The sequence below is a fragment of the Ipomoea triloba genome, chromosome 1 (assembly GCF_003576645.1).
Source record: "Ipomoea triloba cultivar NCNSP0323 chromosome 1, ASM357664v1".
In the NCBI taxonomy this organism is placed as follows: Eukaryota; Viridiplantae; Streptophyta; class Magnoliopsida; order Solanales; family Convolvulaceae; genus Ipomoea; species Ipomoea triloba.
Genome location: NC_044916.1, coordinates 17369299 through 17382214, shown reverse-complemented (window position 1 = coordinate 17382214; position 12916 = coordinate 17369299). Strand labels below are relative to the sequence as shown.

General features: G+C 33.1%; 1 protein-coding gene across 1 annotated transcript; it reads right to left on the bottom strand.

Moving 5' to 3' along the window:
* Positions 1 to 8129: 8129 nt before the first annotated feature.
* LOC116013106 (rho GTPase-activating protein 5-like) lies at positions 8130 to 11977 on the bottom strand. The gene is made up of 5 exons (XM_031252765.1): positions 11292 to 11977; positions 9896 to 10016; positions 9688 to 9807; positions 9374 to 9604; positions 8130 to 8986 (listed from the first exon to the last, which is right to left on the bottom strand). Exons 1-5 carry the CDS (start codon positions 11750 to 11752, stop codon positions 8393 to 8395), a joined length of 1527 nt encoding a protein of 508 aa, XP_031108625.1. The 5' UTR covers positions 11753 to 11977; the 3' UTR covers positions 8130 to 8392.
* Positions 11978 to 12916: the final 939 nt, after the last annotated feature.

The following is a 12916-nucleotide window of genomic DNA, read 5'->3' as shown; positions in this document are numbered from 1 at the left end:
TTAGTAATGAAAATCAAAATTTTAGGATTTAGGGTATGATGATCACGGTTCGGTTCAAATTGAATCATGCATTGTTAAAATTGGACCGAAATTTGAATCGTACGGACGGTTACGGTTCCGATTAAAAATCAGAATCCATAAAATTTTGGTTCCGATTCCATAATATTTAAAATCGGAATCGTCAGTTTCGATTCGAAACCGGACCGTTCCGATTCAAAATCGGAAAAACTAAAAAAAATAAAAAAAAATTAATTATTATTTATTATTTGGTTAAAGTTTAATTATTATTTGATTAAAGTTTAACTTTAAATAACATTTGCCAAAGACATTGTGGTCAAGTGGCACTTGATGTCCCGATTAACATTGATGATGGGAGTGGGTTCAAGTCTTAGTGGAATACTACATTTTTTTTGTTGAGTTAGTAGTACTCAAAAAAAAAGAATTAAATAACATTTTAAAATTTAACTATAACAATTTTTTTAATATAGTTTAACTTTGTAAATACTTAATATAACTATTTTAAAAACATTTAGAATGAAATCTTTTCAACAAAAAATATTAATTGTTGAATTTGGACAATTTAAAAAAAATTTCGCTTCGAATCGGAACCGCCGATTCCGAACCATACTTGGAATCGTACCTGAAATGTTCGGTTTCGGTTTGGCCAATTTCGGAACCGGGAACTGTCGGTTCGGAACTTGAACTGAACTGTGACCATGACTAATTGAGGGTGTGTTTAGTTGACAACTTTTTAAAATATAATTATGAGATTTGGTTACTCTTGTAATTAAAAAAGCTTCATTTTCTAATTAAAAAATGTTTCATTCCATCTTATTGGTAATATATGATTTTTCTAGTGCTTTTAGATTTTTTTTTTTAATTTGTTTTGTTCATATTAATGTTTTGAATGTTATTTTATTATAATCAATTGTTTTGATTTTTTATTTTTGTATTTTTAAAATCTTTATTCCCAATATATAGTCATACATAACCAAACATTAATATTAGTAATCATTCCAATTCTATTATACTACCAAACATGCAAAATATTTTTATCAAAACTCATACCCATGCATGAATCAAACACACTCTGATTTTCTCATTTCACATTACTAATTTATTACTATATAATTTATCTATATCTATCTTCTAATCTACTAAATATAAATATAACAAAAACCAATAATATTAAAGGTATAATGGGAATACAAAATCAAAATTAAATAACTGCAACCGAAATTAAATAACTGCAAAAAAGTTGCAAAATCGGTGGCGGCTTACTAATCAGAGGAAAGGTGAGAATCTAAGTTGAGCTGAGAAGGTTTCAGGAAGTTTTTTTTTTTTTTTTTTGAGATGGAAGATTGTTTTTTTGTTAAGTGTCTAAGGACATCCGTACTAGTATTTTTGTTGGATTTTTTACAAAGAAAAAACTAACTTGGCAAGAAAAAAACGGGTGGAGTAGCTGATTTTTTGAGAAACTTTTCTCCTGCAAATACATAAATTTTGCAGGAGAAAAAAAAAAAAGACACATTTTGCGTGTTTGGAGCGCACATCGCGCCTCAGCCAGCACGTGTTTCCCACGCAACCACTCTGATTGAAACATGACTTCTTTTTCTTTAAAAAAATTTGTCAGAAGCTTTTTCTCTTTTTCTTTTTCTCTCCCATTTTTGTCTCTCTCCTACATGACTTCTTTAAAAATTGTGTAGAAATCCAATAATGTGGTTGCTCTAAGAGAGGAAAGTCAATTCTTTTGTCTTTTAACTTTACTAGGTTTGCACCCGTGCGATGCACGGGATGAAGATAATGCTATTATACTAATAAAAATTGATTTTGGAATATACCTCCACAAAAAAATCATAATTACTTAATAACAAAATATGTATTGCCAAATACTTTAAAACAATACTGCATTTAGAAAAATGTTACACACTTTGATTGAATTAAAATTAAATTATAAAATTTTGAAAACCTCTTGATACACCACATTTATAGTTGAAGCAGAGTACTCCCCGCTATCACCTATAATAACAACTTGAAGGTCTTTTAGATTGTTAACTCTAGATAAAACCACGTACAACTGTCCATGGACAAAAACCAGTTTTTTCAAAAGTAGCCCAACATTTGTAAAAGTTTGTCCTTGATTCTTATTTATGGCAAATTATGCTGTGGACCCAGGTCCACCTTGCAAGGTGGACCTGGGTCCAAAACTACGTCATTTTTATCTCTTTCTTCTTCTTCTTCTTCTTCTTTTTTTTTTTTTAATTAGTAAACATATTGCTGAATATAAAGTTGTCCAAAAATGTGTGAATGTAGAGGTTTCAAAGTGTGAATGTAGAGTATAGGAATCGTGAATGTACAGTTATGATTGTGTGAATGTAGAGTTGCCTAGAAATGTGCGAATGTGAAGGTTTCAAATTGTGAATATAGAGTATAGAAATCGTGAATGTAGAGTTATGCATGTGTGAATCTGTAATAGAGTTAAGAAGTTCTAGCAACTTGTAGCCCTGTAATGTGTGAATGTGAAGTTTTCAAGTTGTGGATATGGAGTATAGGACCTGTGAATATAAAATTTTGAATGTGTGAATGCATAACAGTGGTAATATAGTTACTAAACATATAATCTTGTAATGTGTGAATGTGGAGTTTACAAAGTGTGAATGTAGAGTATCATATAATCATGTAATGTGTGAATGTGGAGTTTACAAACTGTGAATGTAGAGTATCATATAATCATGTAATGTGTGAATGTAGAGTTTACAAAGTGTGAATGTAGAGTATAGTGTATGTGAATGTGGAGTTTACAAAGTGTGAATGTATAGTATAGTGTATGTGAATGTAGAGTATAGTGTATGTGAATGTAGACCCAGGTCCACCTTGCAAGGTGGACCTGGGTCCACGGCATAACAATTGCTTATTTATTATCATAGGCTCATAGCATAACACAACATTAAAGGGAATTGCCTTCTTTGAAATTTAACGGCAATCTAGGATCTGAAGGTGTCAATGACAATCTTGGAATCAAAACTTGAAGACCCATACTACTTCTTGACGTCACCTTGGCTTCAATAACATGATCTCCTAATTTAGTAACGACCAATCTCATACCATTAAGGTTCCAAGTTATATTGGGTACGGTGCCATAGGTTAGTCACAAAAGAACACTAATTACTATCAATTCACCCCGATATAGACCCTAATTCCTAGTTATCTTAGGTGCTTATCACAGCTAGAAAGTACTAACACTCACATGTGCTTAATACCAGCGGTTTTTACTCACTGGTCATTAAGTTCTGAAATTTTTTCTTTCCCTCCATCGGGACAAAATTTCTCACCTATAAATACCCCTTTCACGTTCAGAAGGATGTGCTGGTCATTCTAAAAACATTCAAGTTATTGCAAAAAGCTTTAAGTCTATAAGCAACAAGTGACCCGTGATTGAAAAAAGAGTTTAGGCTTTAAAGTTTCTATCCAAATTCTTAGAAATCTTGAGTTGCTTCAACGAGCAAGTTCCATATCCTACAAAGCCAAGATTTCAGTTGGAGAAAAGAAGAAAATATTTCTTCAAATAACATCCTCTACTTGGATAAGTAGAAAGAGGTAGAGTAAACTCTAGGAGTTGAAAAATCTGTTGGTGCAAGTTTGTTGTTCGGCTTGGTGATTAAGGAGACAAACTTGGTGGTGAACTTGTACTAAGGAGTGATTAGTGCAAACCTTCACAAGTTGTGAGGAAAAGTGGACTAGGCTTCGTTAATAACTGAACCACTATAAAAACTCTCTCTCTCTCTCTCTCTACCGTCTTGTTATATTCTTCATTGCTTGCATTCTCATTATCACGATAAAGCCTAAGTTTTCATCTACGCAAACCAAACGTGCAAAGTTAATTTAAAAGAGACCAAGTCTTATTTTCCATTGTGCAATCTAAACTCTTATCGACTTGTTACTTTTACCCCTTGGTAAAAAGTATCGGTTCGTGAAGAATTTTTTCAAAACTGCTAGTGAGTCTATTCAACTCCACCTCCCCTTCTGGACTCACTCATCCATTCTATCGGGACCAACGTTTTTATTAAAACCATCAACCATTGATGAACTCTGATTGTAACTGTGATTTGTCCTCACTTTTTACCGGATGACCAAGTTCAAATTTACTATATTTATTAAATTATAAAATAGCAAAATTTGTCATATTTATTAAATGGTAGAATAATAAAATTTTAAAAGAATGATTAATTGTGGCATGTAAATGAAAAAATGTAATATAACAAAATTAAAAGAGCAGGATTAAATGTGATAATACCACAATAACAGAAGACTAAAAATAAAATATGTTCAAAAGTAAAATTTCTCAAACTCATTCTAATTGGTTTCAATTTGCAAATTTCAACCAAACACCCCCTTAACCTTTATCTAGATAACTAGTATTCACTATGCGCGATGTGCAAATATCGTTACACTATATTAGTACTCTATATTAAAATCTTAGATTTATTTAGATTTTAGATATTTATATTATATAATAATAATAATAATAATAATAATAATTATTATTATTATTGTTATTATTATTATTATGTAAACATTTTTATAAATTTGATATTTATATTTTAGGAAATAACATATATAGTAATCCAATCGATAATGTGTATATATTATTATCATTGGAGAAGATAAGAAAATATATTATGGATGCATGTGCATGACAAAAAAAATAGTTGAAAAAAATAACAGAATTTATAAATGTATGATTATTTTTTACCAAAATATTGTATAGTAAACTCTTATAGTATAATGTATAAAAAACGGACATATTTTTTGGACAGATAATGTATAATGTATAAAAAATGGACATATATAAATGAAAAGAGTTAATTCTATTTTTGGTCTTAGATTTATATGTGACAATCCACTTTTAGTTATTTACTTTCATAACATCCACTTTTGGTCCTAGTATTATTGTGACATCGTCATTTTTTGTTATCTATCAACAAAACAATTTAAATGTTGTTAAATACAAGGGTATTTCGGTCTTCAATTATGTACTTTTTTAAAAAAAAACATAAACATAAAAAATATAGCGTGTCAACCTACTTTGTATAAAAAAAAAATCAAAATGTCATTGTATTTAACTGCATTTCAACAATTTGTTGACAGAGGACCAAAAATGGTCATGCTACAATAACACTAGGACCAAATGTCATAATAATACTAGGACCAAATAAAGATGTTTTGATTAAAAAAAAAAAAAAAGACTAAGGGGGATATATTCAATCATGACTTTTATAGATTTTTAATGACTTTTATCAACTTTAAAAGTTTGGTGGTATTCAATTTAGACTTTTAAAAAACTCTTTAAAAGTCTACCAGTATTGGATTCAGACTTTTCAAAACTCTTTAAAAGTATACTGATATTCGATTAAGACTTTTATAGAGTTTTTAAAAGTCTACTGGTATTCAAAAAGTTATTAACTTTCATGGACTCTGTCAAAATAGGATTTCTATAGACTTTTTCTTCATTAATATAAATAGATGAAATACAACCCTCTAACCTCAAACTTTTCAAGATTCTCTACAAACTTTTTTTCCTCTATCTAGACAAACTTTTTCATCAATTTTACGGTACACTTCAAATCTTTCATAGCTTTTTCATCAATTTTACGGTACACTTCAAATCCTTCATAAATATTCATATACTTTCCTACGAAAAAATATTATTTGATGATGTTTAGAACAAATATTTTTGCTGCGAACAACCGCAAGAATTTCTTGCTGCTGATCTTTTTTTTTTTAGGTGAGTCGCCACGACCTGATGCATGTCGCCAACAAGCAACATACGCAACGTATCCGAAGGTTCATTCCAAACCTCGTGGTACGCCATCTCGAAAGTTGGCCCATGTTGGCTAGGTGATCCGCGCAATGGTTTCCTTCATGAAACACGTGGTTGATGGTGAACCGGCGAACATATAAATATGCTTTAATTGTACTAACTTTTAAGTTAATTTTATGTATTCGTGCAAGAACAAAGTATATTTCAGGTGTTTATGGCGCAATGATTGAAAACCGAGACCTAAGCATGATGAAGCGTAAAATGAAGGCGAATCGGGATGAATTCAAGACAAAATGATGCAAGAATGAATGGCCAAAATCATAACAAAGTTCAACGGAGCAATGGAACAAGGATTTAAGTCAAACCGTACCACCAGGACCAGCAGCTTGATGACCGCTGATCAGAAAGTGGTCACGGGAGTCACGGTGGAGGTCACGCCGTGACCTCCACAATGACCACCGTGACCACTTTCCTGATTTCAGTGGTCACTTTGCTGGTCATGTCGTGACCATCAAAGTGACTACTGAAATCTGCAAAGTCGTGGCTTGGTCACGATAGTGGTCACACCGTGACCACCACCTTGACCAGGCAAATTGGTGGCGATTTTTGGGCGCGATTTCTCCAACTATAAATAGCTATAGGCTTTATTTTTAGTTTATCTTTCAAAATTTTCTAAGTTTTCTTTTAGTTTTTCTCTCCACAAACACTTTAGATCATTTTATTCATGCAATTCCATTACTTTTGAAGAAGATTTAGAGAAGGATTACTCTTTGTAATTATCAATTTCATTACAATTTCAGATTCAAACATTATGAATTCAATCAAGTAAGAATTTCAATTTCTTCTTCTTTCAATTCTTAAATTTCTTTTTGCATTTAACTTCATTGCCTATTACTCCAATTGTTTTAGTTTCTAATTCCATTATGAGTAGTTAAATCCTTTAGGGATTTGAATTGAATTGCCTTGTATGAATGCTTACATGATTTGAATTGTTAAATATAGGTTTTGCATTGTTCTTATTATGAATGTGATTGTGGAATTAGGAAATTATTTGACACTTGCTTGGTTAGGATCCAACATTTCAAGAGCTTTATGGAATCGGTGTTTCACCTATGAGAATAGGGATTCACCATGGTCAATCCTTCCCACATTTCTAACTTGCCCTTGAGAAAGTGAAGTTGGAAGAGATTATGCTCACAAGGTGTTTGATTAAATACATCACCTAGTCTAATTGCTATGAGAATGAGATTAAAACTTTGGTGGTAGCTAATGTCCACGAGAGTGGCATTGGAATTAACGTGATTCCCTCACTTCATAGTTGAGTATTGTTTAGCCTAGAATCTTAGAGCATTAAAGAAGTATTTGTACATGGTTATTTGATTTAAATCCTATTCTTTATCATTGTTTAGTACTTTAATCAATTACTTATTTTATCTTGATCTCATGCAATCAAATACATCATTTTGGTTAGTTTTCAAACACTTGATGAACTCGTGTTTAATCCCTTGCTACTCGAATCCCTCCTAGCCATTCCTAGAGGACGACACTCAAAAATTCAACCACTTAAAACTACGACTCTCATGATCGCGCAAAAAAAAAAATTGCTGATCGCAGCAGCAAGCAGATGCTATTGCGAGCAGCAGCTTGTTGCAGCGAGATGCAAAATTTTTAATTTAAATTTTTATTTAATTATACTTCTTCCTACATTTGTGTTTTAATATATATATATATATATATATATATATATATATATATATATATATATATATATATATTTGTTTGTGTTTAGTTGAATTTTTGAGAGATTCTTATTTATTTTTTATTTTTATCAATTCATTAATTTATTTATGATTTATAAAAGTATATTTTTGTAAGAAAATTATTAATAATATATTAATAGAAGTTATGGAATGTTTGTAAGGGTGTATTAAAAAGTATTTAAAAGTTTATAAACGTTTGTTGTACAGATATTTATAAACTCTTACAAAGTATTTAAAAATTTAAAAGATTCTAGAAAAGTTTACAAAAACTCTACAAAAGTCAATTAAATCCATCATTTTAAAAGTATTTGAAAGTATTTAAAAGTATTTAAAAGTATTTAAAAGTGGACTGCCAACTACGGACAAAAAATGGAATCAACTCTAAATGAAAAGTATAAATTTCATTCACACTAATTAGTTTTTAGATTAGATATATATTTAATCTTAAGCCAATATATTACCATAATAAGATTATATATATTATCTTTTTTTTTTTTGAGTACTATTACAGAACAATAAAAGAATTGAGTGACACAAGAGAGAAGAGAGACTTGTAACAATGAATAAATTATATTAAATGGCCACAGATTTTGCATAATATTCATATAGAAAAAGTCTTCACTCAAAAACAAAAAGATGGGAGGTCATAAAATGGGTTAGGGAAGTGGATCAGCAGATTGAAGAACTTCACCAAAAAGGATAGGATTAAAAATAAATGAATACCGTAATACACAATTTGCATAAAAACCAAATATAAATCACAATGCACATAACTTCCTTGAACAAGCACCACACAATCTGCAGATTTGTTTCACCTCCAAGCTTCTATCCTTTCTGTCTGAGAATTTAGGCGGTCCAGGATGCTAACCTCTTTGTTCTTCTCTGCATTTTTCACCGCTTGGAGCTCGGTGATGATTCTTTTGTTGGAGGCCTTCTTTGGATTGGAGCTACTCGATTGCGTGCTTTTAGCTCTTCGGGGTTTTGATTGGACTCTTACACTCGTTGTGACAGCGTTCCAGCCTTCACTTCCATCCCTGGCTTCATCAGACTGGTTCAGTATTTCGCCAGGGTGATCATCTCTAATGTTGTTCCCATTTCCCCCGGGGAGGATGTTTTCAATGGAGCTCAGAAAACCGGAAGCTGCAGCCTCCTCTTCGGTGGCACCATCTGAGGATGTTTTTTTGGGCTGCACGTTTTGTTCCTCTTCATGATCACTCTCGTTTTCCTCTTGAGTTGTCGGGTGAGCAGTGCTGTGATGCCCGTTTTCATCGAACGGCTCCAAGTCTGGCGCTGGACCAGCTTCTATTATACATTCTTCTCGGTCTTGCAGGGTCCTCTCTATGAGAATCTTGAGAAAGTTCATAACTTGAACAGCGTACATCAGCGCTGTCAAGGGATCTGCCATCTGCAAGCATAGGCAACACGAGAGAAATAGCTGAATAAGTGCGCATTTGAAAGATGTATTCCGTTTCAACTAAAAGTTTAAACTGATAGTAAACTGTGTTCCGCCCTTCTATGTCTGCCCGTCTTAACTACCCTGGCTTTGATATCACTTGTTAAGATCAAACGTTTACCACAACGCCAAAAAAGTTATAGCTCGTAGCAAAGGTACAACTTTATTTTCTAACCACCATCACATTTTCGAGAGGCAGGATGCTGGACTTGACCGTTCATCGGCCTCTGCCCAACAATATACCTAACTACCAATTGATGGACTTGACCATTTACCGGCCTCTGCCCAACATGTCTAATACAAATAACTTTTGAGCAGAATGAAGTTTTAGTCTTCTACCTGAGTCATGTTAGGTGCAAAAACCATGGCAATATTCCGCGCATTCATTTTATTAAGTTGTTCCATTTCAGCAACATCGGCCATCAGGTTTATTGCCCAGTCTAACAGCGAAGCTTCTGTTGGCGGGAGAAGCCTCACAAGCCGAACGCATTCTTCTTCTGATTGAGCGCGCATAACTTCCTCTGGCGAGAGCGAGTCCAGTACTCCCCTCGGGAGTTCTCTAAACCAAGCCTATAGAAACCACATATTCACGTGAAAATGATACAGAACCCAAAAACGTTTGCTAGCTTGTCAGTTATGATGAGCAATAATACCTTAATGAGACCAGCTAAGCAGTGAACATCGATGTCATTTGGCACAATCCCGCTATTTAACTGCTCCCTAACCATCTCTTCCTGCCCATTTTCAGCGTTAATTCTGAATATGCCTTCCGCCTGCAAGTTGAAATTGAAGGGTTACTACAAACATTCAGTTAGTGCGGTTAACTTGAAGCTCCCAATTCCTAAAACGTAGTAGTTGTACCTGCAAGCCGCCTTGTGTATACAAGCGTCCTTGCATCATCAAGAGTATTGTAGGCACACAATTCCCTCTGGAGTCAAACGAGAGTTGCATACACTCTGTCGAAACACCAAACACTCTCGTACTACATAAGAATATAGAATCATCAGGATCGTAAGCATCAAGATTGTTATGATCACAGCAGACTAACAAGAGGCTTTAAGATAATCAGTAACCACCATAACAGAAAACAAATTATGAAAAATGTTACCCATTAACTCTATTCGATCAGAACTTAGATGCCGAGAGCAAACAGTAAGCATAAATACTAAAAGCATCCTAGTCCAAACTATGACCTATGCTGGCTGGCTTACTGCAGCCCTCGAGCAGCTAGTTAGCAACATATATATGGCGTTTCAGAGATCAAATAGACTCATGAAGGTTAAGATCCTAGGTTAAGATATCAATCCTAGGTTACTTCTATTTGTGTTCTGCACTACTCTACACTTCTTCACAGTTTGGGACACACAGCCTATATTAGTACAAAATAGAACGATGGATACAGCAACATTATCTCCAATTTCAGAACGCGAAAAATAATTGAGCCTAACTATTTTAAATGGACGAGCATGAAGCTAAGCATGTCATTTTCTCCAGCTGTTATAAGAACTCTTCATGGACTAATTAACTTCCCAGAGGTGATACATCCCTTTCAAACATTAATAGGGATGGAATACAATGAGAAACAACAAATTCAACTTACTCTTTGCAAAGAAAGTTGACATATCTTATAAAACAAATGTTCTTTATCCAATGACAAAAACTTAAGTGTGCTACTATACAATGTTTTTTTTTCTGAGATTTTAATACAGGATTTTCTCAGTATTTTGTTTAATAAAGAAGATATAATGCATGCTACAAGGAGATAAACTACTGGGTATGATTAGGCAAAGCAAAAGCTGCAAATTCCTCTGCCTTGTAGAATTAAAAATCACATCTTTAAAACTCAGAAGAAGTTTCTGCCCTTGCCAACTTGATTATATGGTGCAGAAAGCTGTCAATTTCCTAGATTATTTAAATGGACTGACAGTACTTTTGAAGCAATCAATACTGCTTTGAATGAACCCCTTCCCCCCCCCCCCCCTTCCCCAACCCCCAGAACACAGATGCACAAGAAAAACAAAACAAGAAAAACCCAGACTTTGAATTTACAGGCTGAATATCTGTAGTAATTTTCATTTTTTTTTACCCTATTTTATCATTGAATTGAGAACAGTACTGGAGAACAAAAGGTAGCAGAGGCAAAATATGACCCATTTGTATACCCAAAAATTTACCAATGAACAGGAAGAAAAAAAAACCCCATTTTTACAATTTTAACACACTCAGTCAAAAAAAAGGAAATAAATTGGAAAAAAACCTGGCACTAGGGGGTCTTCTGGGGACTTCAGGTTCAAATTCAACAGGGAGGCCAAGAAAGCCATTGAATCTATCAAAGGTGACATGGGCAACATGTCTGACATTGCTAGGCCAACTAATCTCCATGGCAGAAGCTGAAGAAGAACAGAAAGAAGAAGAAGAAGAAGAAGAAGAAGAAGGAGAAGAGGAGAGATGCTCCTCAATGCTCTTACAAGAAGACACCAATGATTTCCTAAACACAGTGACTAAAACAGCCAACAGAGACAGCTGATCTCCTTCCTCCCTCTCTCTCCTCTTTTTCTGCTTCCTCTCTACCACCAATTCCTCCTGATGCTCTAATAGTATCTCTGGAGTATTTCTTGTGTACACAGCTACAGAGGGAGAAATACTAGTGCCCAGAGAGGCCTCTTGGTGCAACCCATCATTATCTCTAGGTATGGAGCTTGAAGATGAAGAAAGCATTGCAAAAATTTAATCTTTTTTTTTTTTTAAATGTTTTCTTGGAATTTTCTGAAAGGCGGTTTGGTGGATTGCAGAGGAAGAGAGAAAATTGGAATGGGGATGGAGTAGAGTTGGATTCAAGTAAAGGCGTTTAAGGATGGTGAGACTTTAACATCATTACCATTTAGCATATGCACTTTCGTTACATTCTCCTTCCCAACACACTGTTCTTTGTATTTGCTTCACTGGCTTTTGCTTACTCTTGGGAAATCCTAGGAAAGCTAGCCAAGTAGCATTGATATCACTGTTTGTTTTTTTTTTTTTTTTTGAAAATAATATTGTTTTATTTTTTTAATAACCCAAATTTGTCTAATTTATCAAACTACTTCGTATATTTTAGACCCTATAAATTTATCTCAAGTTCATAATAAGGTAAATCTAGTCAAAAAAATAGAACTTACAAGCTGTTTGGTTGACATGAATTGCATTACATTCCACTACAATTCTTTAGTGATCTCAATTAGAATGTTTGGCTGGAGGGATTTGCAATTTTTCGGAATTATAATTCCCTCATTTGGTTGAATTGCAATTCATGGATATCCTATGAATTGCAATTCAAAGGGCGTTTGGTTGGGGAAAAGATATAAGAGGGAAAAGAATTGCAATTCATGGAAAAAATGATAAGATGGAAATAAAGTAGGAATTTAAATTACATTGTTTAGTAGGGAGAAATATAATTATTAGGAATAGAACAGGAAGAAATGATATAAAGACTAAAATGTTCTTGTGTAATAATAATAATAATAATAATAATCAAGGGTAGTAGTGCCATTGCATCTCTTTTTTTATTTCTCACACCCATTGAATTGCAATTCATTACGAGTACCCAGACCATTGAATGTTGAATTTGTTTATTTAAATTGTTAATTCAAAGTATATGAATGTAAGATAATATATGACAGGTTGATTATAATTGTCACTAAAATAAATGTTTGCAATTTTGTAAAAATAATAGTCTAAAAATGATAGTATAAATAAATATTACTTTTGGTAATAAAAATTTATACATTTTAAATCATATTAATAAAGAAATACGATTTACCTTTAAAGTGAACACCTGTGATGTAGTCCAAACAATATCACGGGGTAATTTTCTGCTTCAATTTATTGGGTTATTTGAATGTC